Source organism: Corvus moneduloides, chromosome 6 (genome assembly GCF_009650955.1).
Source record: "Corvus moneduloides isolate bCorMon1 chromosome 6, bCorMon1.pri, whole genome shotgun sequence".
Taxonomy (NCBI): Eukaryota; Metazoa; Chordata; class Aves; order Passeriformes; family Corvidae; genus Corvus; species Corvus moneduloides.
Window position 1 is genome coordinate 63,570,935 of NC_045481.1, and position 27,825 is coordinate 63,598,759.

Sequence of the window (27,825 nt, forward strand, 5' to 3'; positions counted from 1 at the left end):
GTGCCCGTCCTTGGACGCTCCCCTCGCTGATCCGCGGTGCCCGCGGCCTCCAGCCCCCCTGGGGGGCCCAGGGAGGAGGCAGGGTGGTGGCAGCCCTCCCCCCACAGCCCCAGCCCGAGCTGGCACAGCGGCCCCAGCCTCCCCCACCCGCAGTTTTTGCTCTTTGTTCCCTTTCCCCGGGGTAGGGGGGGTGTGGTCGGGGGGCTGTTGGTTTTGTTGCCTTTTTTTAATTTCTGTTAATGACTCCGAGGGGGTTTCTCGCCGTCGCAGGGGTGTTTTTATTTCCGCTCGCTCGGGGAAGAGGCAGGTGCATCCCCGGAAAGCAATATTTTCTCATCACATGCCAAAAAAGCGCAGCCAAGGAGCCCCGTGCTCCCCGTCCCCAGAGCCCTGCCGGCACTACCGGACTCTTTCTCTACGGCAATAGCTCCCGTGGCCCCGCACAGCCACGCCAGGGTTTTTTATTATTATCAGCCATTTTAAAAACGAGGAATAAAAAGGATATTTAATGAGCCACCCCGGGGCCGTGCGTGTGCTTTGTTTGGCGTCCAGGGATGGAGCAGCCCCTCCAGGGCTCCTGATCCTCAGGGTCTCGGCCTTTTCGCCCCCCCGCCCGATCCCCAGGGAGAGAGGGAAGGGGGTCTGAGAAGAGCTGAGCCTGGCCTCCCAGTTTTGGGGAGGCACCGCCTCGAAGCAAGCTCTGCTCCCACAGAAGGATTTTCCAGGCACGGGGAAAGCAGCTCCAGGGAAGGCGTCGTGGGTGCTGGTGAGGTTTGGGATCCAAAGGAGGAGGGGGCACCCTGCACGCTCCGGGGACCACCTTGGTTCGGGCTCCTCCGTGACAGCTGAGGGTCACAGCAGCCACTGCCACCAGCCCCTCCTCGGAGCAGACTTTAATTCAAAGGTGACTGAAAAAGAGGCTCCAGCGCTCCGGCTTCTTCAGGTACAAAAGCCCGAGGTCAGCACCCACAGAGTCCGTGCCCCTGGTCCTGGGGGGCTGCAGGGGTGTTCCCTTGGCCAGGGGGACAGGCCAGCCCCAGCGTCCCTGGGGTCAGCCAGGGCTGTTCCCCTGGGCCGGGGAATCCCCGGGGCGGCGCCGGCACGGCCTCACCGTAAGCTGCTGCTGGCCTGGGAGCTGCCCACGCCTGGGTGCTCCGGGCTGTGCCGGTTCTGCGGAGGAAGGACAGGCAGAGCCTGTGAGAGCCGCTGGGCAGCAGCCCCGTGGGGATGGCCCCTCACAGAGCCCCTCGGGGGGACACAGGCTGGGCGCTGGACCCCAGCCTTACCACTCACCTTCTTCTTCTTCTTCTCTTTCTTCTTCCTCTTCCGCTCCGGATCCTCCTCTTTTTTCTTCTTCTTCTTCTTGTGGTCAGAGTCCGAGGGGGTTTCTGGAGAAGTGGGAGCGCCGGATGAGCTGACGCTCTGCCGGTGCTGAAGGGGGGAGGAGGGGGGCGGCTGCGGCAGCCCTTACCCGGGGGGACGGGGTCCTGCGTGCGGCTCTGTTTATGCTTGTGCTTGTTCTTCTTCTTAGGCGGCTGGATGTGCATCAGCCGGCACTGCTCGGGCAGCTGTGGAGAAAAGGGGCTGGTCAGGCCACGTCGGGCCCCTCCCACCCCCCGGCTCCAGGCCCCGGGGCTCACCGGGCCGGCGTGCAGGCGGAAGCCGGTCAGCATGGCACCGGTGAGCGGGGTGAAGGAACTGCCACAGATGGGAGGCTTCTCGATGAGTGAGCGCAGGCTGCTGCTGTCGTGGGAGCCGGGCAGGTCGATCATGCCGGGCAGGTCGGGGAGGAAGTTGCTGAGCTTCTCCTTCACCTTCTTCCCGCAGAACTTGTTGTAGGCGTGCTCCAGGTTATAGTGCGTGATCAGGTTGGTGCTGCCCGTCAGCTCCGTAGTGCCTGTGCGGCCGCGGGAGGAGATGGGGGAACGCCCCGAGGGCACCCCCGGCCCCTCTCCCCAGCCCTGCCCAGGCCCCGGGACCCGCTGGGTCCGCCCAGCACCGGGATCCCTGGGCCCTCTTCCCCAGCCGTGCCCAGGCCCCGGGACCCGCTGGGTCCCCCCAGCACCGGGATCCCCGCTGGGCCGAGCGTCGCGTGGCCCCGCCCCCTGCACGCTCATTGGCTCGGCGCGCCGTCAGTTCCCCCCGCGGCCGCGTTTCGCCGCGCTGATTGGCCGAGCGCGGCACTCGCCCCGCCCCGCCCCGCGGCCCGCCCGCACCTGGCAGCTCCCGCAGCAGGTAGAAGGGGCCGGCGGCGGCCTTGCGGGCCGCGTCCTCTCCCGGCGGCGGCGCGGCGGCCGAGGCGGCGGGTGGCGGTGCGGCACCGGCGCCCGGCGCCTTGGCGGGCCCGAACCCGAGCGCGGCGGCGGCGGCGGGCGGCGGCTCGGCCGCGCCGAACAGCGCCGAGAAGTTCTCCATATTCCCGGCGTGCCCCGCGCGGGGCCGCCCCGCCCCGCCATTGGCCGAGCACCGCCCCCGCACCGCTCCTGCCCCCCGTTGCTACGGGAGACCCATCCCAGCCTTCTGATTGGCCGCTTCTCCCTTTCCTCTCATTGGCCCGCGGGCGCAGGGGAGCGCCCGCCTCGCCGCTCCCCATTGGCCGGCGCGCGGAGGCCCCGCCCCCGCGGCAGTGGGCGGGGCGGAGGGAAGATGGCGGTGGTGGCGCCGCTGCTGGCGCTGCTGTGGGCGCTACCGGGGCTCTGCCGATGGCTCGCCCGGCCCTACTATCCACTCTCCGCGCTGCTCGCCGCCGCCTTCCTGCTCGTGCGCAAGGTCCCGCCGCTCTGCCGCGGGCTTCCCTCACAGCGGGAGGATGGCAACCCCTGCGACTTCGACTGGGTGAGGCGGCGCGGCCTGTCCCCTCACCCCCGGGGCCTGTCCCCGCATCCCCGGGGCCTGTCCCCGCATCCCCGGGCCTGTCCCCGCACCCCCGGGCCTGTTCCCGGGCCTGTCCCCGCCCCCCCAGCCCTGGCCTGGCTCCCCTCCTGCTCACACAGCACCTCGACCCGGCTGAGGGCGGAGATGCCCGGTAGCCCCTGAGTTGTTCTGCGGTGCCTCCCTACAGCCGAAAGGGCCCCCAGGCACTGGCCGAGCCCATGGCCGCGGGGCAGCCCTCTCCTCGCTGTTCTCCCCCAGGGAGAACAGGCTCCGGGCTCTGGCAGGGCCTTGGGGCCGGTAGGGCCTGGCGTGGCCACAGGTCCCGGTGCCGGGCCGGGCCAGGCCAGGTGTGGCTCCAAGGTGCCCTGAGCACTTCTAGCTCATGCTGTCCCTTCTCTGTGCCAGAGGGAGGTGGAGATCCTCATGTTCCTCAGTGCCATTGTCATGATGAAGAACCGGCGCTCCAGTGAGTCAGGGGGCCATGGGGGGCTGGGGCTGCTTATGGGGCATCCTCCAAGGAGCTGGGTGGGGTGGCATCTGGAGGACCAGATCCAGCCCTCCCTCAAGTTACCCCAGCCTTCTGGGGGAGTCTGGCCCCATCCCTTCTTCCTGTCTGCCCTTGGCAGTCACTGTGGAGCAGCACATCGGGAATATCTTCATGTTCAGCAAAGTGGCCAACGCCATCCTCTTCTTCCGCCTCGACATCCGCATGGGGCTGCTCTACCTCACGCTCTGCATCGGTGAGTCTGGGTGTTTTGCTGCCCTAGGTTCGCCTAGTCCTGGCTCCCCCTGGCTGCTCTGGGGCAGGGGAGCTCCGTCCCAGGCTCAGCCTGGCCCTCCTGGCTCTGGGGTCTCAGGGTGCTGTCATTGCAGTGTTCCTGATGACCTGCAAGCCACCGCTCTACATGGGCCCTGAATACATCAAGTACTTCAGTGACAAGACCATCGATGTGAGTATCTCCCCAACCCTGCGAGTTTTGGGGGGCTCTGCCCACCGCGCCCCTAAGCCTGTGCCACTGTGGCAGGAGGAGCTGGAGAGGGACAAGCGGGTGACATGGATTGTTGAGTTCTTTGCCAACTGGTCCAGCGAGTGCCAGTCCTTTGCCCCCATCTTCGCTGACCTCTCTCTCAAGTGAGTGGTACCCACTGGGATCGTGGTGGGTCACGGGGCCTGCGGTCCCCTGCGTCCCTCACAGCCACGTGTCCCCATCCTGCCCAGGTACAACTGCTCAGGACTCCAGTTTGGGAAGGTGGATGTTGGCCGGTACACGGACGTCAGCACCAGGTGTGGGGGACGCAGCCTGGGCGAGCCGGGCCCACTCTGGGGCAGTCCCCGTGACCCTCCAGCCCCCTCAGGCTGCCCGAGGGTCACTGTTGGCTTGTCCTGACCCAGGTACAAGGTCAGCACCTCGCCTCTCACCAAGCAGCTGCCCACCCTCATCCTCTTCCAGGGCGGGACGGAGATCATGCGGCGACCGCAGATCGACAAGAAGGGCCGGGCTGTGTCCTGGACCTTCTCTGAGGTGGGTGGGACCTTCCTGCCCAGCCTGTGCCTGGGATGAACGGGGAACACGAGGTCCCAGTGCTATGCTGCCTCTTGGCCCCACAGGAGAACGTGATCAGAGAGTTCAACCTCAACGAGCTGTACCAGAAGGCCAAGAAGCAGGCGAAGCCGCGGGAGGAGGGGCCCGAGGAGCCCCCAGCCGTGCCAGCGGCCGTGCCGCAGCAGGAGACCAAGAAGGACAAGTAGAAGCTGCCCTGTACTGTCGCCCATCACCATGTCACCATCACCGTGGTGGCACCGGCCCCGCGGGCCCGCCCGGCCCTGCCCGGAGCTGCTCCCCGTGGGGGCTGGTCCCGGCTGAGCCCCGGGAAAGCAGCGGTGCCCCCGGCCCCGTGCGGGCAGGGCAGTAGGAGGGGCCCCGCCTCGGTTAACGCTCGCTCTCATCCATCGCTGACAATAAACGGTCCGTGTGCCGTGTCCGTGCCGTGTCCGTGTCCCCGGTCCGTGAGCGGGGCGGGGCTTACCGGCGGGGGCGGGGCTTCTGCGGCGCCCCCGCGCTCTGATTGGCTGAGGCGGAGCGGGCGGAAGCGGCGCACACCGGGGGCTCCGGTGCCCTTCTCGGCCCCGCCCCTTCCGGCCCCGCCCCTCCCGGCGGCGCGCGCTCCCGGCACGTGGCCAGCGGCAGGTAGGAGGCGGCGCGGCCGCTCCAGGCCCCGGGCCCGTCCCCTCCCTTCCCCGGGGCCCCGCTTCCCTACTCTCCCCAGCCACACACCGCGGCGGGATCCCCGGGGAGCCGCTTCCCGCCCTCTTCCGCAGGATCCCAGCGGGGACCCTCGTTTCCCGCAATGGCGCACCGCCGGGGGCCGGCCCTTCCTGGCCCCCTCCCGCAGCAGTGTCCCCGTAGGGACCCGCCTTTCACTTCCCTGACGGCGGGGTAGCTGAGATCCCTTCCCACCCCACAGCGCCATCCCTGGGACCCCCATCCTGCTCCGGCGTCGGCCGCACCGCCTCGGCTCTCCCAGGATGGCTCCCCGCGGGAGGAAGCGCCGAGCCCAGCAGCCGGCGGCGGCCGAGACACCGGGGCCAGCGGAAGCCCCGCAGAAGCGGGCGCGGGCCCAGGCCCAGGGCGAGGGCAGCCCCGGGGACATCGGCCCCCGGGTTGTCATCGAGCACTGGTGAGCAGCCGAGGTGCCGGGGGTGGTGGGACGCCTTCGGGTGCCCCGCAGGTCGCTGACGGCCGTGCCCCCACAGCAAGAGCTGACGCGTGTTCGGGCGGAACGCGGCGGCGGTGAGCGAGGCCCTGCGCGGGGCCATGGCCAGCCTCGCCGTGGACATCAACCCCCGGCCGCCGCGCAGGAACAGCTTCGAGGTGTCCCTGGTGAAGGAGGACGGCAGCAGTAAGTGCTGGGCTGGGGGGCGGCGGGGGCTCCCGGCACCCCTGATCCAACAATCCCCTTTGTCCCCCCAGCCGTGGAGCTGTGGAGCGGTATCGGGAAGGGGCCCCCCCGCAAGCTGAAGTTCCCCCAGCCGGAGACCGTAGTGGAAGCCCTGAAGAGCAGCTTGGCATAGAGACATTGGCCAGGTGAGCGGGGATGGGACCGGGATGGGACGGGACAGGGACGGGACCAAGAGGGACCAACTGCCCCTCTCTCCACAGCCGAGCCAGGACCGGCGCAGGCGGCACGAGCGTCCATGAAGAGGCGAGACCAAGTGGGGGGCACCTGCCAGCCCCAGTCCCGTCCCTGATGCTGCAGCTCTGCCGCTGCCAGACTCCTGGCTCCCTCCACACCCCGCTGTCCCCCCAACCTCCAATAAAGTTTAGTACACCCCAGCACAGCTCCAGCCCTTTATTCCAAGGACACACAGCCCAAGGGGTGCAGGCAGTGATGGGAGAGAGGCAGAGCCAGCCCCCCCGCTTAGGTGAGGACATCCACCTCCTCTTCTGACTCAGACGAGGGACAGGGCCAGAGGCAGACTGTGCCAGGGGGCAGGAACAGCTCCCCTGTCCCCACATCCACCTCTTCCTCCTCAGTGCCACTTCCAGAGGCCCCCAGGGGCACCGCCTGCTGGCAGCCCTGCTGGGACACAGGGGAGTCCCCACGCTTCTGCATCCCGTTTGCACTGGGGGGCTGCCAGGGTGGGGAGCGCTCGCTCACCTGCTCCAGTGCATCCACACCCTGGGGAGGCTGTGCTTCTGTCACCCCCACATCACCCGCTGGCACTGCTGGAGGCACAGGGCGGGGCTGCGCCTCCCACACCACCTCCCAGCACCCCCGGCTCTCCACCTTCCGCAGCCTCATCCGCCTGATGGGGCTGGGCTGCATGCGCCCCAGAGAGCGTGGCTGCCCCTGGGGGGACAGCCCAGAGCAGGCGCTGCCAGGCTCAGCTGTGGCACGTGCCACCACGGCGGGGGCTTCCTGGCTGGACTGCAGGCAGGAGCGGTCGAGCTGCCGCTGGGGTCCCAGTCTCACCAGGCGCCCGCCCCAGAGCTGCAGCGACTCGAGCTCGGTGATGCGGAGGCGGCGGGCGGCTGCCAGCACCTCGTGCACCTCCTCCTGCGTGACCTCCAGCTCGGCAGTGTAGAAGAAGCGCACCAGCTTGCGCAGCACCCCGATCTTCAGCCCCGCCAGCTCCAGCACCACCCTGCAACCCTTGGGGGGCAGCTCCCGGCCCAGCTGCTCCATGAAGAAGGGGCTGCAGACAGAGAGAACGCTGCAGTGGGCCACCACTGCCTCGCCTGCAAAGCAACAGTGGCCGTCACTGTCCTGCAGCCCGTCCTGCTCGCCCCAGACCTTCCTAGGGGGTTGCAGAGACACTGCCCGCAGCTCCCCAGGCACACTGGCCCCTCCCTGGGCAGTGCTGCCCGCTCACCTTCAGCCCACAGGACCACATCGCAGAAGACGTCGGCTCGCTGCTGCTGCTGGTGGAGGTGCTGGAAGGCCGTGCGCAGCAGGCGGGTGCTGCGGTACAGCAGCTGCGGAGTGGCTGCGGAAGAACCCATGGGCGCCCTGCAGGGACACACAGCGCCGTGCTGGCGACTCGGGGACCAGCGTCTGCCCGCCCGCCCTCTTCGGGCTGTCCCAAACGGTTCGGCGCTGGGATGTGGCGGGGCGCACGCGGGCCTGCGGAGCCCCGTGTGCCCGTGCCCGGCCGGCAGCGCCGCGGGACAGTCGGCAGCGCCGCGGGACAGTCCGCACCGCCCCGGTCACCCGCCCCGGCCCCGCCGCACCGGCCCCGCGCGCCCGCCAGGGGGCGCCACAGCGGGCGCTGTGAGGCCGCCGCGGCCCGAGGCGCCCCCGGCGCGGCCCCGCCGCCCGGGCCGGGCCCGCCGCGTACCTGCCGAGGGGGGCGCGGGCCGCCGCCGAAGCGCCCCGGGGGCGCGTCCCGAGCCCGCGGCGAGAACGCGGGGTGCGGTGACCGGGATCGGGGCCCTGCCCGCCCTCGCCTCGCGCCCGCGGCCTCACGTGGCGCGGCCCGGCCGCCAATCGCAGCCGGCAGCCAATGGCGGCGCGGCGGGGCCGGGAGCGGCACCGGGAGCGGCGCTCGGCGCAGGGCCGCCTGCTGCGGCCGGCCCCTTCCCGCAGCCCTCCCCCCGCCGCCGTGCCCCTGCTCTGCCCAGCCTCGTGTTTTGCCGTGTGATGGCAAAGGGCAGCCCGGGGTGCGGCCACCGCTCATCCCTCCCTCAGCCTCCTCGGGCCGCGGACACGACAGCCGCGCCAGGGCTGCTCGTGGTCACTGCAGTGGTGGCACTGAAGAACACGAGGTCGATAATGGGGAAGGTATTGTCTGTGGAGCAGCTCTGCGTTCAGGAGCTAGGAGCCCCGCGCTGTGCCTTGGTTTGGATTTTCAGACTCCACAGCGTGAGAAACGGTGTTTTCATGCCCCAAGCTTCTCTGAAGGGGAGGATTGATGGTACTTCCGAAGCCGTCCTTCAAGCAAGTGATGCTGCCCACTTAGTTTTAAAGTATTTTGTCGTTCTATAAAGCACCCATTGTACACACATCTGCGTCAGTCACTCCACATACACGAACAAAGATTATAATCCATCCCCATTGCCTGGAGACAGTGGCTGTTCCTACAAACAACCCAAGTGGGTGGAAGTTTCAGGAACTGCAGAAGGACAGGAGCCTGGATGTCGCCATAGAGTTTAAATCTACAGAGTCTTCAAATGTGGTCTTGCAGAGGGATTTTCATCTGGTTGGACATGTGAGGGTGGTTTTTCTTCTCTGTTTTTGCTGTGTGCAAAATGGACACAAACCAAGGGAGAAAGCGGCTGGTGCCAGGCCTGGGCCAGCGGCCTTTGAGGTCACTGGCAGCCTGTCACTGCCCCCGGGTGGCTTGGAGCCCGGCCCGGAATACCGAGGGATGCAGCAAAACAAGTAATTTCATATCAAAGTGCTATCATATGCTCACAAAAATAGAAGGAAAATAGAGATGTTTCCTCCCCCACCCCTTGCAATCCTTTGGAATTACAATGATCGGAGCCGTCGCCTGGAAAGCCTGACCTCACCGGGAGCGCGTGGATCCAGACGCCATGGAGTGCCCTGTGACAGTGAGTGGGACCAAGGTGGGACAGGAGGGCAGCCACACTCTGGCAAGCAGGGCAAAGCCCCCAGCCCACTGCACCCCAACAGCTGCAGAGCTGCTCCCTCCCCACCAGCGGCCTTGTCTGCCCTTACAATTCACTGATACTTGAACTGGCAACCCCAGCAACCACTCCCATTGTAGGTACACAAAAGAGGCCTTTTATGAGTGCCATTTTTACTAGTATCCAAAGCCAAATAACCTAGAGCAGAAAAATCACCAGCAGCCCTTTGTCCCATTAACCCCTCTCTCTAAACTCCATTTCTGCTGCCAGATTTTCCTGGGTAAAAGTATGCGGTTGCAGTTTTCACTGCAAAACGTGTCAGACCCTGAATCTTTCTGTCCACCTTCAGGTGCTCCTGTGCTGCAGACGTGCAGCACAGCCAGTGTCCTTGGCCCTTGTCGGGTGGCTGGGCACAGCCCTGGGTGACTCAGAGGGCTGGGAATGTCCAGCAGGGCTTATCTCCTGGTGGGATTCACTGCAGAGGGGAAGGCAATGCCTAAACTCTGCTGGCTGTCCAGGCTCCCTCTGCTATTGATAGGAAGAGAGGCCTCCTCATAGGACAAGTTCCATCTTTCCAGTGTCTCCCAAGCCCTCAAATCAGCAGATTCTGAGCCAGCTTCTTCTGTAAGAGAAAGAAAATTCCTGCCTCAGGTCTCATAGCCAGGATCATTTTCAGCAATATCCCCTTTGCCTGTGTTGCAGGGCAGGACTTGCCTCTGAGTCCCTGCTCTCCAGAGGGACCTTGTACCCTGCCACAGTGGCAAAAGGGATGGATGGAGGCAGGATCTGAGGCTGCAAAAGGAGAGAGGAAGGAGAAACTGTAAGTGGCAATAAATCCTCGTGGGCTGGGAGGGGAGGAGATTTCTGTGCACGTTTGAGCAAAAGATGTAGCAGGAATTTGACAGTCCAAGGGCACGATGGGATGCAGCCAGGCTGAAAGCAGGATGGTCTGTGGGCATGGGAGAGCCCAGGCACGGTGGGAGGCTGGTGGGAAGCAGGGACGACACCGAGCGCGTGGAGCTGCACTGGGAAAGGTGTCAGGGTGGGCTCTGGGCTTGCTTTATGGCCTGGCATCTCCCAGTTGGAGCTAGAAAGCTCTGCCAGGCTCTGCTTCCCTTCTCCTCCCCCTGCGGTGCTGGCAGATGAGTCGCTTCACCCCCCCACCCCCTCCCGGTGCCGCACTTCCCCTCGTGCGGGGAGGGACGACAACCTGTCAGGATTCCCATAGGAAAGGGGCTGCGGAAGGGCCTCGTTATCCTGACCTGGAACAATGCAGGCCATCCCCCTGAGCCGCCTGCGTGGACCCGGAGATGGCAGCCTCCCCTTCCTCCTGCCCTCGGCCGCCGAGAGCACGGGCCTGCCTTGTAAACAAATTGTCTTGCTCTGTTCCGGTGGCAGCTGCACTTCTGGGCGTCTCATCTGGAAAAGGCATCAGCTGTAGGATGAAAGGGGATGTGCAAGATGTTATTACAAGCAATTACTGTAAAAGAGGGGAGACTTTCCCAGGCTAGTAACTCATCTCTCCTCTTCCCAGGACGCAGTGGGACGGACTTCTCTGCCCCAGGAGTTACAGTCAAACGAGAGCGTGATCTGCTGCAGGGTGAGCCGAAGCTGGAGGATCAGGGTCCAGCCTGCCTTCCAAAGTAAGCACGCGCTGTCGGGTGTTCCAGCTGCCGGGGCAGGGCTGGGGCAGGGCCAGTGCCTGGATAAACCCTGTCCAGCTCCATCCTGGGGACAGGAGGCACTCGCCCGGCATCAGAGCCGTGTTTGCTAGAGCACCTTTAGTCTCTGAAGAGGGCAGAGGAAGGGTGTGACTGTGCCGGGACCGCGCATGGACCCCCGAGACCCTGCTGCCCAAACTCTGCCTGGGCAGAGGAAGGAAGGACAGACGTGTCATTGGTGCTGGGATGGAGGAGCAAGGTGTTTCTGATGCCTTTTCCCTGAGGGAGAGCTGTCCCTTGGGAGGTGTGTCAGGTAGGTGAGGACCCTTCTTCCCAGAAGGGATTTTTAGAGCACCTCTTCTCCCTCCTTGTCCCTGAGATTCAGGGGATGCACCCACCTTCCTCCCTGTGTGGGCCAAGAGGAAGGGGAGGGCAGATGGGAATTATTTCTGATCTGGGAGCAGTTCTCACTCGAGGCACAAGGCTGAGAGGGGACCCAGCTTGCTTGTTTTGGGTGACAACGAGGATGAAGGGAGGCAGAGAGAAGGTCTCACTCCCCTGCTGTGGGATGGAGAGAACCTCTCCTCCCTGGGAGGGGCGGACCAGCTCTCCCTCTGCTGCCGGCCGGTTGGATGCTCTACTTTACAAATCAAACATCAGGGAGGGTTTGGGGGTCCCACGCCCCGATCAGCTCCCTAGATGTGCCCTTTGTACGCATCAAATCCCATTTTGCCTCGTTACACCTTTCTGCACCACCTTTAGCAACCCCCACCCGGCTGGGGAGGCTCGGGATCACATCCTTCACACCTCCATCCTCAGGCTGTTATCGAATCCTCCCTGCCTCCCAGCTCATATTTACCCCAAGAATCACCTATCCCACCCAAACCCGTCCTCAGCTCTTTTCCTCTATCATTATCTCACTAAGAGTTTTGCAGTCAGGAGCAGGCAGGGTTCTCCCCGGTGCCTGACCAGGCACGAGGCAGAAAACTGTCACCTTCGGGGGACCTGGACTTCTCCCAGGGGAGCAGCCCGGAACGCGCGATGGGGCTGGCCCGGCATCACTTCCTTGCCTCCCAGGGAAGGGGAACCCCTCCACCACTGACGATGAGCTGTGGCTGGGGTCCCGCCAGCACCTCTTCCCTCGAGCCAGAGAGGACCGGGTGACCTCCCAGGGACGTACTGCAGCCCGTCCTGCCATGGAATCTTGCTTCTGGGCAAGTTCCACCCTGGGCAGGGTAACCTGTTCTCCCGCCGCTCCAGAGGGACAGGCCGGAGGAGGCTCTGCTCCGGGGGTGTCGCCGAGAGCCCCTTGCCGGGCCGGGGCAGACCCGGACCTTGAGGAGGAGCTGGTCTGCGCCCGGGGCGGCATGGCCCCGAGGTGGAGCCCGTCTGAGGACAGACCCCAGTTTGGAGAACATGCACCGCTGGGGCAGACCCCACCGGCACGGAGCACGCGGGGCACAGACCGCTCTCGGGACAGACCCCACCGGGACTGCCGCCCAGGCCCCGCCCCGGTCCCGCCCCGGTCCCGCCCGTCCTCGTCGCGGCCGCTGACGCCGGGGGCGGCCCCTCGCCCGCCCCGCCCCGCCCGCCGGACCAACTTCCATTTTAGGTGCGGGAGCGGCGCGGGCGCACGGCGGGACCCGACCGACCCCGCGCTCCGCGCACACCGCCCCGCGCCGCCCGGCGGGACCCGGCCTGACCCGCGCCGCCGCCGCACCGGGCGCCCGCCTCGCCTCTCGCCTCGCCACCGCGGCGGGACCCGCGGAGCGGGCCGGGCGGCCGTGCCGCCGCCGCGGGGCGGGACCGCCCCCCCTCGCCCGCCCGCCCGCCCGCCGAGGAGCCCGGCCACGGTGAGTACCGATCGCGGCGTCCGCGCCGCCGCTCGGGGGAGCAGAGGGAAGGAAGCGGAGCCGGTGCGGGCCGGCGCCTGCCGGGCGCCGCACGCCCCCGCGGCGGGGCGGGCCGGTCCGGTCCGGTCCTCGCCCGGCGGGGCCGGATCGGAGCTTGGCCGCGCTCTCGTGCCGGGCCCGGTCGGTACCGGGCCCCGGGAGCCCCGTCCTGCCCGGGAGCCGGTGCCAGGCGCGGCCGCGCCCCGCGGGACCGGTGGGGCGGCGGAGCCCGGCCCTGGCGGGGGCGCTGGCGGCGCCCGGGAGCCCTCGGGGAGCGACACAAAGGCGGCTGGGCCGGGCGGCCGCCCCGCTCCCCACCCGGGGCCGCCGCCGCTCGCCCTGCCCGGAACAAAGGCGGCCCGTGTGCCAGCTTCCCGCGGCCGGCACCGGCGGGCCCCCCCGCCCCCGGGCGGAGATCGGGGCTGCGGCCCTCCGCGGCGTCTCGGCCGGGGCACGGCCCGGCTCTCCGGCTCTGCGTCCGGCCGCCCGGTTCGGCTCTGCCCGTCCGCGCAGGGGCTCATCGCCCGGTGTGTCGTTCGCCTGCGCCTTTGTTCTGGCGGGGAAGGGGCCGGTGTGCCCGGGGGGGTCAAGCGTGCGGGTGGGGCTGCGCCTCCTCCTAGTGGAACCGCTCTGAGCTTAAAAACAGCCCGACAGGCCCGTCCGCCCGAGCTCACAAGCGACACCGAAACGCTTCCCGGGGAGGCAGGACGGTGCCGGAGCTGGCCTCGGGGGTCTGCTCAGCAGCCGCTTCGTTCTGAGTCTCCCTTGGCCACACTGTCATTTAGCGACAGCCCGGCTGCCTCCCCCCTACCCAGCGCTCGCCATGCCTTCTCCGGCGACCTCCTTCGGCATCGCTTTCCCCTGCACCGTGGGCATTCCTATGCCTCCTCGGAGCGTTGCAGAGAGGAGACTTAGCTTGGGGTGAGAAAGTTTGGGTGGCTCTCAGTCATGAGGGCTGCTGGCATCGGCGAGGCACCCGCGGGCTGGCTGAAGGGAGGTGGGGCGCCTCCGTTATGGCCCTGGGCTTTGGGCGAGGGAGCCTGGACAACAAAGCTTCCTCTGATTGTTGGGAGAGAGGGGTGGACCTCCTGGAGTGCCTCCCTCTCTCTCTCTCCAAGGGCTCGGTGCTTATGCCCTTCTAGGGAGCCGGTGACGATGGGGCTCGCAGGCCATTTTCTGGGGGGGCTGTGCTGTCCTGTGACCAGCAGGAGCTGGAGGCTCCTGTCCCAGGCTTCTGCCCAGCTCCCGCTGAGCCAGAGGGGAGCATCTGGGCACACGGAGCCTTGTGGCAGTATTCAACTGCAGCTACCTGTGGTTTCACTGATGCCCTCCGTGTGCCGCACAGATGCTTTTGGACTCGGCTGCCCAGGTCTTTGCAGTGGAGCACTGAGCTTGTCCTCAGCTCTGCAGGCATGCTGGGATCCCATAAGCCGTGCTCAGAGCTTGTGTTTGAAGTTGCCACTTCCATGCCCTCTCTCCTGGCTGTGGCAAGGTGGGGTCAGCGGCTGGCTGGTGACTCCCAGGCTGCTGCCTCTGCTGGGGCTCCTGCCAGTGGAGCGGGGCAGTGTCCATCAGGTCTGTGGGAAGAATCTAGGCAGGGGAATTGTTAGTCATCTTCCCATGGGGTACCTTGTCCGCTCCATCCCGCTCCCAGGGCTTTCTTGAGGCAGGTTCCTTACCTGCTGGTGTTTGCTTGTGCTCTGTCAACAGCAATAAGGCAGTTTTTAAGGATCTGCTCTTCCACTTGGCTGAGCTTGGCCGGACTCTTGAGTGTGCGGATGACTGTCCTTTGCTGTGTGCAGCATTGCTGGAATCTCGCGCGGAGCCTTCCTGGAAGGGGTGGGAGGATGAAAGCGCTCGCTCAGTGGAGCGTGCTGGGCTTGCCTGGGCGGCCACGGTGGGGTGAGCCTCCTCCCTTCCGACGTGGAGGTCAGGGCCTGATCTTTGTGGTTGAGGAGCCCTTGAGGCCATCCCTTCCCTAAAGATGGGCTGGGAGTCAGATGAATGGTCCAGCCCAGACCGCGGAGCCGGCGTCTGTCCCTGGATTGCCTCTCATCTCTTCCCTCCTCCAGCCTCTGGCACGGAGATAAGACCTTGGCCCATTGTATCTGCAGTGGAGGTGGCTTTAGGACACCCAGAAAATAATAGTGTGGCTTGGACCGTGCCTGGAAGGCTGTTGGCTTCTCGAAATAGCTTACCAATGTCTGTGGCCTTAGGGGGAGAGTGCTGGGTAAAGCTCTTGGTTTCCCTTCCCAACAACCCCTCATAACTGTCACTCATTTACTGCTGGCAAGGACAGAGCCCTTTCCCAAGACTGTGGTGATGCTGTCTCCGGGGAAGTGCAGAGCTCTCCTGGCTCTGAACACCCGTGTCTCTGCAGCGCCGTGGCTGTGTCCTGTCCGTGCCTCGCTGACAGAGAGGAGCGGAACCCGGAGCTGGTTTGGGTCAATAGAAGACAACAGGTGTTGCCTGGATGTGATGACAAAACTCGAACCTGGGTGATTCAGGCACTCCTCTGTGTGTGACACAGGGCTTGGCCAGTGGAGGAGGTTGTCCTCTGGCACAGAGTTCAGGAATGTGCCTCAGCGCTAGGCTGTCGGAAAGGGGTTGGATTTACGGGCTCTCGACCAAAGTCCTCGAGTTCTCCGAGGTGGCCACAACCTTCTCTTTGCTTTATATCATCTGAGGAGGCTGGCTGGGGGAGGAAATGGTTTCTTAGAGCCAGTTCTTATGCTGGAAACCCCCAGCAGCAGGCTGATGAGTCTGTCCGGCTCCTGCCTGTCTTGTGCTTGTTGCTAATCCGCTTTCCTTCCCTCCAGGAAGGCTGCTGGTGCTGGTTCAGCACAGGCGCGCCTGTCCCTCTGCCCTGTCCAGTGACCGCTGTGTGCGGGGCCTGACCTCTGGGTTCATGTGCTCTGTTGTGTTCCCGTGTGCCCCCAGCCTGTTGGGGGCTGGCAGTGCGATCCTCTTGTTCCCCTTTGGCCATGGAGGATGCAGCTTTTCCCTGTGAGGAATACTGCTTCCTTGTGCGAGGAGGGGCGAGATGAGGTGGCTCTGCTGGGTGTGGGGGCAAACCAGTGACTAAGGAGCGCAAGCTGCCAGGCGTGGTGCCAGGATGGGCCAACCCTTAGCCAGGGTGCCAGTCACCTCTGCTTTCATCTGCTCTTCTCAACCCGGAGCAGCTGCTGGTCGGAGGTTGGCAGTGGGACGTCTGGCGTGTACGGACCTTGGACTGAGGTGGGAACGAATGGTCCCTGCTGCCCAGCCCTCCACACTGGCTCCTGCTGCCTTCAGGGCGATGGCCTTCCCTGCCAGGGGATGCTGACAGGAGTGGCGGGTCCCAGGAGCTTGTGCCGGTGTCCCTAACCTTGTGCGGCAGGTCCACGGTGACTTTGCACTGCAGAGCTCTTACCCACTCCAAGAATGCTTGTGCCAGTGCAGGCCTGAGGACCTGAGCCAGGCTGAACCCTTTATCCCGTGTTCGATTTTAGCAGTTCTGTGCCCACATGTTTGTGCTGATGGGGCGGGGGATTTCTGCTGTGGTACCAGTGGTGGGGTGCTTGTCCAGGCCAGGTATGCCTGGCTTTCCAGCACAAACAGGGAAGGGTCCAGGCAAATTGGGGTGGGGGCCAAGGCCTAGGAACAGCTCTCCTATAGCCTGGCCAGGGTGGTGGTGCTCTGGAAACATCTGCAGCTCCAGGGCTTGTATGAGATGCCCCTGGGTGGGCTGGGGTTGGTGGCAGCAGCGTGCTGGGCTCGTGCATGTGAGGGCAGGAGCTGTTCCCGTACCTCCATCCTGGCCTCTGGGCGTTGGCCCTGGTCACAGCAAATGCTGCTCAAAGTTCACTGGCCCTCCTGGGCACACCTGAGCTGTACTTGCCACTGCTGGGTCCCCGAGGGCTGGGCTGTGGGCACTGGGCATGGGGAGCAGCAGTCGGAGCATGCGGGAGGGCAGCTCTCCCTTCTCCCCTCGTCTCACGCAGGTTTTGCAACCGTGAAAGCGCCTCCTGCATAGGAGAGTGGTTACCTGGGGGAGGGAGCAAGGTGGCCCTGTGTGTGAGAGCCGGGTGGCCTTGGACTGGATGAATATGGGGAACTGGTTCCCGCCCTGTCCAGAAGGAGGAAGGCGTCTCCCTGTCCCCAGACGATGCGTTTTCCTCTCTCCCCCATCTCGTGTGGCGCTGGGGCTGGTCCGTTCTGAGAAGAGCCCCTGGCTCTCTCAGCTGCTTCCCGGTGCTCCCAGCCCCGGTCCCGGCCCAGTCGGAAAGGAGAGGCGGTGGTGCTGGGCTGCATGTGGGTATCTGCTGTGGGTGGGAGGGAGTGTGTGGAACTGCAAAGACGAGTTTTTCCGACCTGGAAGGGTGGGTCACCGGGGGTGTTTGCATGCTGCTGGCAGGCCCCTTGCCCAATGGAGTAACGCATTCCTGCGAGCGTGTTGCTGCACGCAGGGCTGCTGCTTGCCATGCTTGGCTCAGCTGCGGGCAGGCCGGCTCGCTCCGGGGGGAGAGATGTCGTCCCCCTCCTGCTCGCTGGGGTCTGAGGGGGAGGAGGTGGAGAGCCCAGGGTGTTTCTGGGAGAAATCCTCTCTGATGTGGGGAGCCCGCTTACTCCAGGTTGGCTTTGTGCCATCCTTCCTCTCCTTTCTTTTTGCCTCCTTTTACCTCCAGAAGGCACTGGTGCGGCAGAGCCACCTGCTCTCCCCTGATCTCTGCCCAGGGTCTGTCACCAGCAGCTGGCTGGGGTGGAAAACCACTCACTTCCCTTCTCCATTCTCCTTTCAGCAGCAAGAGGAGCTGCCTGTGAAGGGCAGGTGGATGGGCCTGCGGAGCAAAGCTCTGGCAGCCGTGAGAGCTCTGAGGGGACTCGTGCTTGGCTTCCCAGGGTGCCCTGTCCTGCCTTCAGGAGCCTTGGCAGCCCCACGGTGTCAGGGAGCCCTGAGGGAGTCGTGCAGCCATGGAGATGAGGTGTGTGAGGGAGGCTGGAGAGCTGGCTTAGGGGGCACATGTTGTCCTGGGGTTGTGGTATTGGTGCTGCTGTAGCTGTGCAGGTAACCAACCCATCTCTGGGGCATGGCGGGCACAGCCAGAGCCTCACGGGGTTGGAAAACATCTTCCACCCTCTCCTCTAGGATGCTCCCAGCCCTGGACAGCAATGTGATAGCACTATGGGTGAGAGAACCCCCGGATGTGTTCCCTGGAGGCAGGATGCTTTCAGCAAGCTGGAAGGCCAGGCATCTGCTCTCCTGGGTGGGCCACGCTGACCTTCTGGCTGGCACAGCTGGCCGAGGCTGGGCTGGTGGTGGTGCCTGTGCCTGGCATTCCCAGCCTGGTTCCAGGTCGTCTGCGTGGAGGCCAGGGGCGGCGGGGAGTGGTCCTTGGCAGGACGTCGTGTTTAGAAACTTGCAGGAAAGGGAAGCCACGATGTCATCTCCCGTCTGACCAGGAAGCGCAGGTTTCCTTCCCTTCGGCTCGCACAGGAGCCTGGGAAGCTGCTTCTCGGTGAGAGAGCTGGGGGTGCAGGCAGCTTGGGCACGGGGCTGGGGCAGGATGGAGTCCTGCCGTCCCTCTGAGCGTGGCCTGGCCCGCTCTCCTGTGTGTCCCTTGCCGCTCTGTGTGAGCGCTGGCTCCCGCCAGCCTGTGTGTGCAGCTCGCGGGGCCTCGGAGCGCTCTGGGGGGCTCGCTGTCACCCTGCTGCAGCACCCCCTTCCCCACCTCCAGCCGTGCGTGATTCGCTCCCTGGCTCCTGCCTGATGCTTCTCCAGTGGCTTTCCTTCACCCGTTCATTACTGCTCTTGGCAGGGCCCTCGGAGCCGTCTCCAGCAGACGCACGCGTGCAGTTGGAGAGCCGGGCACCTGATGAGGTCATGCCGAGCGAGAGGAGCCGGGCAGTTCAGCCCAGCCCCGCGTGGTTTGTGCTCTGACTCAGCCCTCGGCCGCCCTACCTGCTCGGGGAGTCTGGGCTGGCTGCGGTGAGGGGGAGCAGGGGGTCCCGCTCCTGGGCCGCTCCCTCCGGCCAGCTTGGCTTAATCTCGGCAATTCCCTCCTGGCCACTCCCTCACCAAATGCTACTTCACCTGTTTGCTCAGCGCGGGGAGTGGAGGGGAGCGTGTCCCCTCTGGCAGAGGGAGGGGCGCCCTGTCAGCCTCAGGGGTGCCCGGGTACCCTTTGGGTGGGGAGACCCCACGTGGGGTTGCTGGGAAGGCTGGGGGGCCCTGTCTCCTGCCCTTCTCCCCACTCCTGGTTCCTTGGTGACTTGCTCTTGCAGGAAGGGCGGATAGTGCTGGCTGTCCCCGGTGGTGCAGGGCCTGTGCTGGTGCCAGTGAGATTCTCCTGTGCTGCCTTTGTCCACTGGTTGGAGCAGGGTAACTGGAGCCAGGACCGGTTCCTGGGGCTGCAGGTGCGGGACAGGAAATGATCTCAAGTGGCTTCCTTGGGAAGAGGGCTGTGGGGAGGGAGAGCTCTATGCCCGGGAATGGTCCCAGATCCGTGTGCCCGGGTGCTGGGCTGGCACAGGTAGCTGCAGGTGCTTGCGCCCGTGGCCTGATAAAGGGAGGCTGCCCCTAATCCTGCTGGGAATGCTGGCCGCCAGACTGCACTCTCTGCTTGGGGACAGCCAGCAGCGCTTGTGTGCTCTGGAGTAGCTCATGTGCCCCTGGGATGGGGAGCCACAGCATGCAGTTTCCCCCACCTGCAGTGCCCTCGGCTTGGGCAGGCAGCCTCGGGTCTCACAGAGGGGACTTTGCTCCCTGGACTCCACCAGTATGGCCCTTATCTCTGGTGTGTTTGTTCTCTCTGTGGGAGAGAGGCAGCTGAATGGCAAAGTTGATCCTGGTGGAGGGTGGGGGGGACGGGTGAAGGGCAGGGACATTGGCGTGGCTGGAGCCCGGGGGGCCGCGTTGACCTTCAGCCCTGCGCTAGCATCCACTGAGCTTTGTGGCTGTGGGGACAGCTCATGTGCCCCTTCGAGGTGGCCACTGTTCCTTGGGTGGAGCAGGGGGCTGCCCTGCAATCCCCCCGGCTCACCTGCTCGCCTGGGGCCGCGGTGGCAGAGCCGGGGGGCTGCTGCCTCCCCCTGCCCGGGAGCCACTGGGGTGAAGCAGGAGCCCGCTGGCTTGCCGAAGCGTGGCCTGCCCCGGGAATGCTCTGGCCCCATTCCCAGAATCCGGCGCTGGGTGTTTGTTTGCTGCTGCGCCCCCGAGGTCTGGTGCTACTGTGACAGGAAGCGGGGACGCCGGGGGGAGGGAGGCCGGCCGCCGGCTGGGGATGTGCCTGTGAAATCCCTTTGTCCCTGCCGAGCGCTCAGCTGCGAATTCCCACAGCGAGGAGAGAGAGCCGCCTTTGTGCTGCTGCAGGGCTCCCGACATGTGAATCTCCTGGGCCTGGGGGTGTGAGCCGTGGGGCTGGTGCAGAGGGGCGGCGGGGACCCTGCTTGCTGCTGTCCCCAGGGCGGGGACCTTCGAGGCAGTGCCCCATGGGAGCAGTGGGGCAGTGGGATGCAGCAGGATGTTGCTGGCAGGAAGGCTCCGGCCCTGTGGCCGTCCCGCTTGGGGGCTGCGGGCGGACAGAGTCTCTGCCCGGAGCCCGGCCGCTTGGCTGCCCTCCTGCGGTCCTCTCCTCCCTGAAAATGCCGAGGGAAGCTCGTCTCCCTTCCCCTCGCCGTGGTGCTCCATCCAGCCGGTGCAGAGGGTCGGCAGCTTCCCGGCTCTCCTGGAGGGAAGGAGCTCCTGGCATGCTGTGTCCTGGCCGTGCTCGGAGGCGGGCGAGTGGCCCCTGGCGTGCCTGGGAGGACAGCTGCCCCGCCGCAGGATTGCTGGCATTCCAGCAGAACAATCGCAGCTCTCCACAGCCGACCCTGCGCCGCTCCGTGCTCGGCTGCCTCACTCTTGGCCCTGCCGGGGTGGCACCGGCCCGGTGACCTCAGCGCAGCCAGGGACAGATCCCTTCCCCGGGGGATCGCCCGTGTTTCACAACGTCGGCTGTGTCCAGACCCGTCCTGCAGACCCGATCGGTATCTCCGTTCTCGGCCCCCTGCCCTGGCTGAGGGAACGACCCACACTCCTGCTTCCTTCTGCTTCCTCCCCTCCAGCCCCACCCTGCCCTTATCGCTCCCTCCTCATCCTGCTCCCTGGCTGCCGGCCTGCTCCCTTATAAGGTGCGATCTGCACCCGGCTTGCGTCTCCAGGTGACTCCCCTCTCCGAAGGGAGGCTTTCCCAACCCGTCCCGGCTACGTGGCCATCGTCATCCTTGGCACTGGGGGCGGCAGGTGAGGTAGGCCAGGTGGCGATCCCGCTGCCAGTCCAACCAGTTGGGTGTGACGGGCGGAGGAGGAACGGCTCCCTGCCTGTCCCCGCCCGCGGCGCCGCTCCTGGGTGTTCACCCGCCGGGCTCCTGCCGTGACCGGCACCTGGGGCACGGCTCCCCACGGGGGAGGTGGGGCTGGGCCGGAGCAGGCAGGCGCCCAGGGCGGTGTCCGACCTGCCGCTGGAGCAGCCCTTTCCTGGCCACCTGCCAGCCTGCCCGAAGTCCACCGTGCTCTGTGACCTGCCGGCAGGAAGAGCCCTCCTGGAGCCCAGGGCAGGAGGCAGGGAAACCTCTCGTCCGATGTAGCGTCTGGCAGGGCCAGGGTATGCTGGGGAGTGGGGGCAAGGGGCCTCACACAGCCTGGCAATGAGGATGTAGTCCTGGGCAGGGGTCCCTCAAGGGTGGGCTGCTCTGCAGTGATGGCTGTGGGCACCTTCCTGCCTCCGGGGGAGAGAGAAAAGCAGCCAAAACTCTCCTTCACCCGCACAGGGATGTGGGATCTACTGCCCACCACCAGCTGTCCTGCTTCCCCCATGGCCTGAGGGCTGTAGGCGCTCTGAGCTGGACACAGGAGCAGGTGAGCCCGGGCCCGTGGTCTCCCCTCCCGTGCCCTGCTGCTTCGGCCAGGCTGAGGTCTAAGGGTTGATGTGTGAGCCTGCACCCTGCGCTCAGCATGGGGAAAGATGCCAAGGATGCTGGCTCATTTATTTTTTAGGTAATTGAGACTGACCAGAAGCCTGTGGTGAATTAGCAGGGCTGTTGAGCCTGTGCAGAGCAAGTGCACTGCGAGCACTCGGACAACTGCAGGCTTGAATTATTGATGGAGTTTCTGTTTTCCTAAGTGCATCATGATAGGCAGCTGCAACCGGGAGAATTCGTTGCTTCCTCTCTTTCTCGAGGACAGGGTCTGGTGCTGAGAGCTTTCAGAGAGCGGGCAGCCAGCTGGCTCTCCTCAGGCCCTCGGGCTGAGAGGGAAAGGCCAGTTATCGGAGCAGAGTTGGGGACTGTGTTGCAAAATTCCTCAGGAAGCGCATCCCTTCTTGTCAGCGTGGCAGGTGGGTCTGGCCCAGGAGCCCCACGGGGGCTCAGCCAGCCTGGATGAGGGGCTGTGTCCGTCCTGGCTCTGATGGAGCTGGAGGAGAAGGGCTCTGCTCATGCTTCACGGTGTGGGGGCTGCCAAGGGTGTCTGGCCATGGTGACAAACCTTGCCGCGCGCTGGACAGGTGTCCGGGGGTCTCAAACAAGCGGTGAAGCTGCGTGAAGGGCCGGGACGTGGCAGACAGAGCCGATGCCGTTCTGTTCCCCTCCCTGGTGGCCGCAGGACGATGGCCGTGGGCGCCTGGTGCGTCCCTTAGCAGGCTGCTGGGGCAGGGATGATGTGGCAGAGGAGATTCTGACTTGGCAGGTGCTTGGGTTGAACTTTGCCCCAAGTGTTCTGTGCTGAGGCAGCAGCCTTAGCCCCAGGGATCCCAAGACCTTTGGGTGACAGCTCTCCAGGGACTCGGGGAATGGAGCAGGGCTGGAGCAGGTTGTTGGAAGAATCCACGTAGAGGACTACGCTGGAGATCCCCTGTGCTGCAGTGGTGCTGCCTGTCAAGCCTCCAGCCTGAGTCTTATCTGCCGGATCTTGTCCATTTTCCCTGGCCTGTGGAGTACAATTCCCCATCTGTTGGCTCGGTCTGGGCCCTGGGGTTAATCTTTCCGTGGCAGACTCCAGGAAAATGCTCCTGGTGGGGAGCCTTCAAGGCCTGGACTCCATCCTCTGGCACAGGAGGGTGCAGGTGAACTCTAAGAGGGTATGTCTGTGGTTTGGCCCTGGAAATTTATTTTTCCAGGCAAAGGATTTGTTCTGTGGGAAGGCAGTTCTGCCAGAAGAAGCCAGGGTGAGAGGTTTTGGAAGAACCTGCCGTGTCAAAGCTGGCTGCAGCTGGAGAGCTGTGGAGGGCTCAGGGTCTGGGGTGCCTGTCCGGCTGTGGCCAAGCCTTTATGCAGACTGGAAGATCGTGGTGGGGAAGCTCTGTGCACACAGGTGGGCTGGCAGCTGCCTGCTGGCCAGCAAGCAGCTCTGCTCCCGAGGCTCTGTGACATCTCTCCAGTGGACCCGCTCTGGCTTTGGGACCTGTGGGCACAGCACAGGGTGGGGCTGGTGCTGGGAAGTTGGGAGATAAGGCCAGGGGGATTTAGATGTGGAGCTTCCTGGGTCACTGCGTTGTTCCCTGGTGTTCCCCCGTACTGGCTGCTGGGGGAACGGAGAGGGTTCTGCCCCTGGGGTGAAGCCGCTCAGGGTGTGCTTTGTCCTTAGGCTTTTTGGTTTGCCCTGAACTGAGCCAGCTGAAATATTTTTGGCTTGCTGGGGTTTTTAAGTAACGGGTGTGTCAGCAAGTGCCTCTCTCATGATGAAAGGGCCTTCATGAGCCATCCTCAGAGCCGGTCAGGGTCTGGCTCTGGAAGAATGCTCTGTAGTTGGATCTTCAGAGGCTGGGGGGAAGAGGAGGGGGGGGAATGGGCGCAAAGCGATCCCTGGAATTTCACCCTTGCGGGTTCCTGTGTACTTGGCTTTGCGCTGTCACAAGCAGCTCACTGGCTGGAGGGAGCAGAATGCATAACTGAGGCTCTCCCCTTCCTGCCCTCCCTGCCTCGCTCCGGAGATGGCCACTGAGTGCCCCAAACAGGCATTGGGATGCGCCGAGGGGCTGTGCTGTCCTCCGTCCCTGAATGTGGGGCGGTTTCTTCACGGCTGAGGGGTGTAGGGCCGAGTTTGGAGGTTGTGTGCCAAACCCAGGGAATGGCCGTGCTCCAGCCGGGATGGCGTTGGCTGTGTCTGCGGGGACAGCTCTTGCTGGCCTCTCTGGACCTGGCACTGCCTCTTCATAATTATGTCTTTAATCCCAGATCGATAGAGACAATGGCTGGAACGAGGGCGGAGGGAGCTGGTGTGTCCTGGTGGTGAAGGAAAACTGGGAGAGGCCCCGTTCTGCTGGCACCTCTTGCCCCTTGTGGAGCCATGTCCAGTGCTCAGGGCAGGAATGGCGACTGTGCAGGCAGCATGGCCCCTGACACCGAGTCTCTTTGCTTAACGTGGCCTGATCCTGCTGAGAGACCCTCAGGGTGGCCCCTCCTGAGCATCCACTGGTGGATTTGCGGGTGCGAGGGGACGGGAGCCGGAGGGTGCGGGACTTGTCCTGTTCCTTCCCCTGCTGTTGTGTTTACTCCCTGTGGAAGGGACGGGAAGGAAACAGCCTCGCAGCTGCTCTGGCCCCTTATCTGGGGCCCTAACAGCCCTGCAGGTTTCATTGTTAGTGTCCATGTTTCCCAGCCCCATTCCCAGGGAACATGCAGAGGTGGGGACTTGGGGCTGGGGCGGCCCAGTGGGCTGTGCGGGCCCTGCCTGGCAGCCGTGTGGGACCAAGGGGATCTCCTGGGGCTCCCGTCTCTCCTGTCCGTGCTTCCCACAGAGCCAGACCCTGCTAGTCCACACTTGCTGCAGGCGTGATCCTCTTCATGAGACCAGACTAGCCAAGTCTCTCCTTGGAGTCAGGGCGCTGCCTCTGCCCTCCCGTGCCCTAAAAATCTGCCTGTTCTGCATTGGCACAGTTGAGGGCTGGCTGGGGAGCACAGCTGCTTGGACAAGGCCATGTTGTGGAGGATCCCTCGTCCACAGGGGGCTGTTCCCCTCCTTTAAAGGGTTTGCTGAAATACCAGTCTGGAAACAAATCCCAACGAGCCGGGGGACTGCTGGCTGGGATTTTGGATGCTGCTGTTTCGTGGGGTGGTAGGACTGCCCTGTGTCCTGCTGGACAATACTGGGATGTGGCAAGGAGCTGCTCCCCTTCCGTCAGGGAGCCCTGGAAAGGCTGAGGATCTGTGTCCCTGCTTAAAGTGGGTGGTAGCCCACCAGAGATACGGAGTGCTGCTCAGGGATGAGAGTTGGGATGTGTCAGCAGTGTTCTGGGAGGCACCGAGCCTCTCCTTTGGAGAATCCTGCAAGTCCGCAGGGCAAGTGAGCAGCAAGGGTCAGAGCCATCCCTGCATTTCCATACAAGGCTCGGGCAGCTGATCGGTTGGAAAAGCCTCAGGGAGTACCTGCCGCGAGGTGGGAGGGGTGGAAAGCTTCGTGCATGCGCCAGGAGTTGTGTCTGGGAGCCTCCAAAAGCTTGCCTGTGCTCCAGAGGGTGGTGGGCCACGTTCCTCCCAGGGTGCCGGGCTTGGCTGGGTGTGCCACAGCTCCTTCTCCTGCTGGGCACCACGTGGGCACGAGTAGAGCAACTGGATTTTTTTACTGATGAAGGCAGATGACAGAGTGGCAGTGACCAGATGGCGGAACGTGCTGTGGGCGCCCTCCAAAGCGCTTGGAAAGCGTCCACCCTGCGTGGCTGGGCTCCGTCGCCGCGGTGCCACCATGGCTGACACGCGCCTGCACCCGAGGGAGGCTTTGGGGAGCAGAGCCGCAGGAGGAGTGGGGAGGGGTGTGACGGACCAGAAGAGTCTTTACTGAGCTCCTGTGCACCAGCATGTGCTGCAGGCTGGGTCCCGAGGGGCTGCAGGAGGTGCTGGGAGCAGGGATGCTGCCTAAGCGAGCTCTCAGCCCCGGGTCGTCCTTATCGGCGCTCCGGGGCGGTGGCACCGGGGAGCGGAGTGGGCAGAGCCGGTGCTGGAGACCGTGGGAAAGCAGCCTCTGTGCCGCCTGCCCGGCTCGAGCGAGTCCCCACACGCCTGCCGTGACTGCACAGCTTTGGGAAAACCTCTCGGGCTTGCAGGGACTCGGCCGGGCTGCGCGGGAGGGGTGGAGGGCTGAGCCCTGGCCACTCCTCCCCGCCTCTGCCGTTTCTCTGAGGGGTGCTGGAGTCTCCGTAGAGCTGGGGGCTGTTGTGGGAGCAGCGCCGCATTTGCCGCCCCACCGGCCCTTCTAGACGCTGCCCATCCTTCAGAGGGGAGGGGGTGGGAGAGAGGCGCCCGTTTCCCAGCTCCGTGCCTGCCCTACCTCCTGTTTGGAGTTCTCGTGTGTGATTTTGACCTGCTCCCGCTGTCCCTGCAGCTCTCTTCCCTCCTGCTTCCTCACTGTGGTGGCTGGGCTGTTTCTCCCATGACTCTCTGCGTCTAGACCTGGCTGTCCCGTGCCTTTGCCAATCAAACCTGAGCTTCCTCCTCTAACAGGTCTGTATGGAACAATATTGCCTTTCTGTACCAAAATGTTGATTGTGGCTCACTTGCTGTTCTCCTTTGGGCGGGGATGTTGGAGGGGTCCAGGCCAAAGCCCATTCCTTGGTCTGTGGGCTGAGCATCCCTGGAGGGTGGTGAGTTTTGGCAGCAGTCACAGGGGCTGATGGGATCCCCATTAGTGGGATCCCATTGCATTCCATCCCCTTTCCTGGCTAGGAAGGAGCTGTGGAGCCAGGGCCGTCTCCCCATCTCTTACCACACCAAGGAGGAGGGAGCAGATAAGTGACAGGGCCCTCTCCCTCCGCCCTTCCCTGGAGGAAGCGGTGGGATGTGGGTCACTTCTTGTTCTTCAGGAGTGTCCCCTGCCCCACCCCAGGGACATGCCCTCCCCTCCTGCACTTCCTGCCCACAGCTTTTCCTTACCCATGAGGTTTTCCCTCAGCCCACAGCAGCTCTTCTGAACCTGGCTCAGCCTCACCTGTTTGGTGTGCTGGGGGGAGCTTCTGGCCCCACAGTGACATTTTTCCAGGCTTTAACGCTGGGGCAGTTTGCATCTGAGTCCTGCTCCAGGACCCTCTTGCCAGCTCTCTGGTGATGGGTGGGAGCGGGTGTTAATGCCGTAAGATTTTTTTTTTTTTTTTTTTTTCCCCCTGTTCTGAAAATCTGTCTTAATGAAATCAGTCTCTTCTGACCGCTCTTCTCTCCTCCTTTCCTCCCCCAAAATCATGTGCAGTGAAGAGAGGGGCTCCTGCCCTTCGAGGTCACTTTTCCCACCCTCACCTTGCCACCAAGCCGCCTTCACTTGTGCCTCCCTGTGCCCCCCGCCCTGCCCACCCTGGGCACCCGTCACCCATGGACGACTCGGAAGTGGAGTCGACCGCCAGCATCCTTGCCTCTGTCAAGGAGCAGGAGGCACAGTTCGAGAAGCTGACCCGGGCCCTGGAGGAGGAACGGCGCCATGTCTCAGCCCAGCTGGAGCGAGTGCGGGTCTCCCCACAGGACGCCGGCCCGGGCTTGGCCAACGGCACGCTCACCCGGCGGCACCAGGTAAAACACCCCCTCGGCAGAGGGGCGTGCACAGGCTCCTGGAGCCCCCGGAGCTGCCTCCCCTCAGCCCTCCTTGGATACGGGAGGAGGAGGAGGGCCCGGCTGTTCTCGTGGCACTGGTGTACTGGAGTTGGTCTGGGGGTGCGCAGGCCTCCCTCGGCAGACAGAGGCTTCGGGGGAGGAGGTGCCAGCCTGGAGGGTCTTGCTGCCAGGTTGGCTCTGCTCTGGTTTTGGGAAGGTCAGAGGTTGGCTGTGCTGAGTTTCAGGGCATCTCTGCTCCCCATCCCACTCGGCTGCTTGGCGGGCAGCCGGAATGCTGGGGCTGGGGGCTGCGTGTCTCCCTCTGTGTGTGACAAAGGGCAAATCCCTGGAGTCTGTCGGTCCCCCCCACGGCCAAACCAGGGCTTGGAGAGATCTTCTCTGCAGGGCTGGAAATGTGGTCTCATCTGCCTTGGCTTGAGGTGTCCCCTCACTTTCTCGGGCTCAGTCTTGGAGAGGGGTGCCCGGAGGGCTGGTGCGTGGTGGTGTGCAGGAGCCGGGTGCCTTTCCGGCTGTGGAAGGTGGTGGTGCCAGGAGGGACCTGTGGGGCAGGGCAGGATGGACAGAGGAAGAGTTCAAGTGTCAAACAGCAGCACCCTGCGATCGGCCACCGCGCGGTTCCCCCAGGCCCGGGGGGGCCTCTGGGGTCACTGGTGGCTCCTGCCTCGGGAGATGTGGAAGGTGTCCGGGGCCCTGCTGGGGAGCAGGGAAAGGTCGTGGCCATTCCATCAGGAGCGTGCGGGAGAGCTGGGATGTCAG

At 64.7% G+C, this 27,825-nt stretch overlaps 5 protein-coding genes and 1 long non-coding RNA gene across 14 annotated transcripts in view; 3 read left to right on the forward strand and 3 right to left on the reverse strand.

Annotated features, from left to right (window-relative positions):
- Positions 1–252: 252 nt before the first annotated feature.
- On the reverse strand, positions 253–2,430 carry MED19 (mediator complex subunit 19). Its single transcript, XM_032111975.1, has 5 exons — positions 2,217–2,430; positions 1,641–1,897; positions 1,472–1,568; positions 1,294–1,388; positions 253–1,170 (listed from the first exon to the last, which is right to left on the reverse strand). Exons 1-5 carry the CDS (start codon positions 2,413–2,415, stop codon positions 1,108–1,110), a joined length of 711 nt encoding a protein of 236 aa, XP_031967866.1. The 5' UTR covers positions 2,416–2,430; the 3' UTR covers positions 253–1,107.
- A 199-nt stretch (positions 2,431–2,629) lies between these two features.
- Positions 2,630–4,857, forward strand: TMX2 (thioredoxin related transmembrane protein 2). Its single transcript, XM_032111959.1, has 8 exons — positions 2,630–2,835; positions 3,280–3,340; positions 3,501–3,614; positions 3,748–3,824; positions 3,900–4,006; positions 4,094–4,159; positions 4,268–4,397; positions 4,484–4,857. The coding sequence occupies exons 1-8, from the start codon at positions 2,647–2,649 to the stop codon at positions 4,622–4,624; spliced, it is 885 nt and encodes a 294-aa protein (XP_031967850.1). The 5' UTR covers positions 2,630–2,646; the 3' UTR covers positions 4,625–4,857.
- Positions 4,858–4,959: 102 nt separating this feature from the next.
- On the forward strand, positions 4,960–6,214 carry SELENOH (selenoprotein H). The gene is made up of 5 exons (XM_032112017.1): positions 4,960–5,063; positions 5,341–5,553; positions 5,630–5,775; positions 5,847–5,960; positions 6,036–6,214. Exons 2-4 carry the CDS (start codon positions 5,402–5,404, stop codon positions 5,945–5,947), a joined length of 399 nt encoding a protein of 132 aa, XP_031967908.1. The 5' UTR covers positions 4,960–5,063; positions 5,341–5,401; the 3' UTR covers positions 5,948–5,960; positions 6,036–6,214.
- Positions 6,210–7,779, reverse strand: BTBD18 (BTB domain containing 18). Of its 3 annotated transcripts, XM_032111943.1 has the most exons (4): positions 7,715–7,779; positions 7,250–7,386; positions 6,535–7,115; positions 6,210–6,453 (listed from the first exon to the last, which is right to left on the reverse strand). In XM_032111943.1, the coding sequence occupies exons 2-4, from the start codon at positions 7,377–7,379 to the stop codon at positions 6,295–6,297; spliced, it is 870 nt and encodes a 289-aa protein (XP_031967834.1). In that variant the 5' UTR covers positions 7,380–7,386; positions 7,715–7,779; the 3' UTR covers positions 6,210–6,294. The 3 variants fall into 3 exon arrangements, with proteins under 3 accessions (XP_031967834.1, XP_031967833.1, XP_031967835.1); XM_032111942.1 differs by having other exon boundaries at positions 6,210–7,115; XM_032111944.1 differs by lacking the exon at positions 7,715–7,779 and having other exon boundaries at positions 6,210–7,072; positions 7,250–7,339.
- Positions 7,780–9,122: 1,343 nt separating this feature from the next.
- On the reverse strand, positions 9,123–14,344 carry LOC116445438. Its single transcript, XR_004240784.1, has 3 exons — positions 13,331–14,344; positions 10,229–10,401; positions 9,123–9,588 (listed from the first exon to the last, which is right to left on the reverse strand). It is a non-coding gene; the product is annotated as an uncharacterized LOC116445438 (long non-coding RNA).
- Positions 10,397–27,825, forward strand: part of CTNND1 (catenin delta 1) — a 28,884-nt gene continuing 11,455 nt past the window's right edge. For 2 of the 7 annotated variants that reach the window (XM_032111781.1, XM_032111779.1), the window contains exons 1-2: positions 21,230–25,974; positions 26,714–27,027. In XM_032111781.1, the coding sequence (XP_031967672.1) occupies positions 26,833–27,027 (195 nt within the window). In that variant the 5' untranslated portion in view covers positions 21,230–25,974; positions 26,714–26,832. Of the gene's footprint in view, positions 10,610–12,454; positions 12,481–21,226; positions 25,975–26,713; positions 27,028–27,825 lie in introns of those variants that run through there. The other 5 variants (XM_032111776.1, XM_032111778.1, XM_032111775.1 and 2 more) reach the window with 5 other exon arrangements.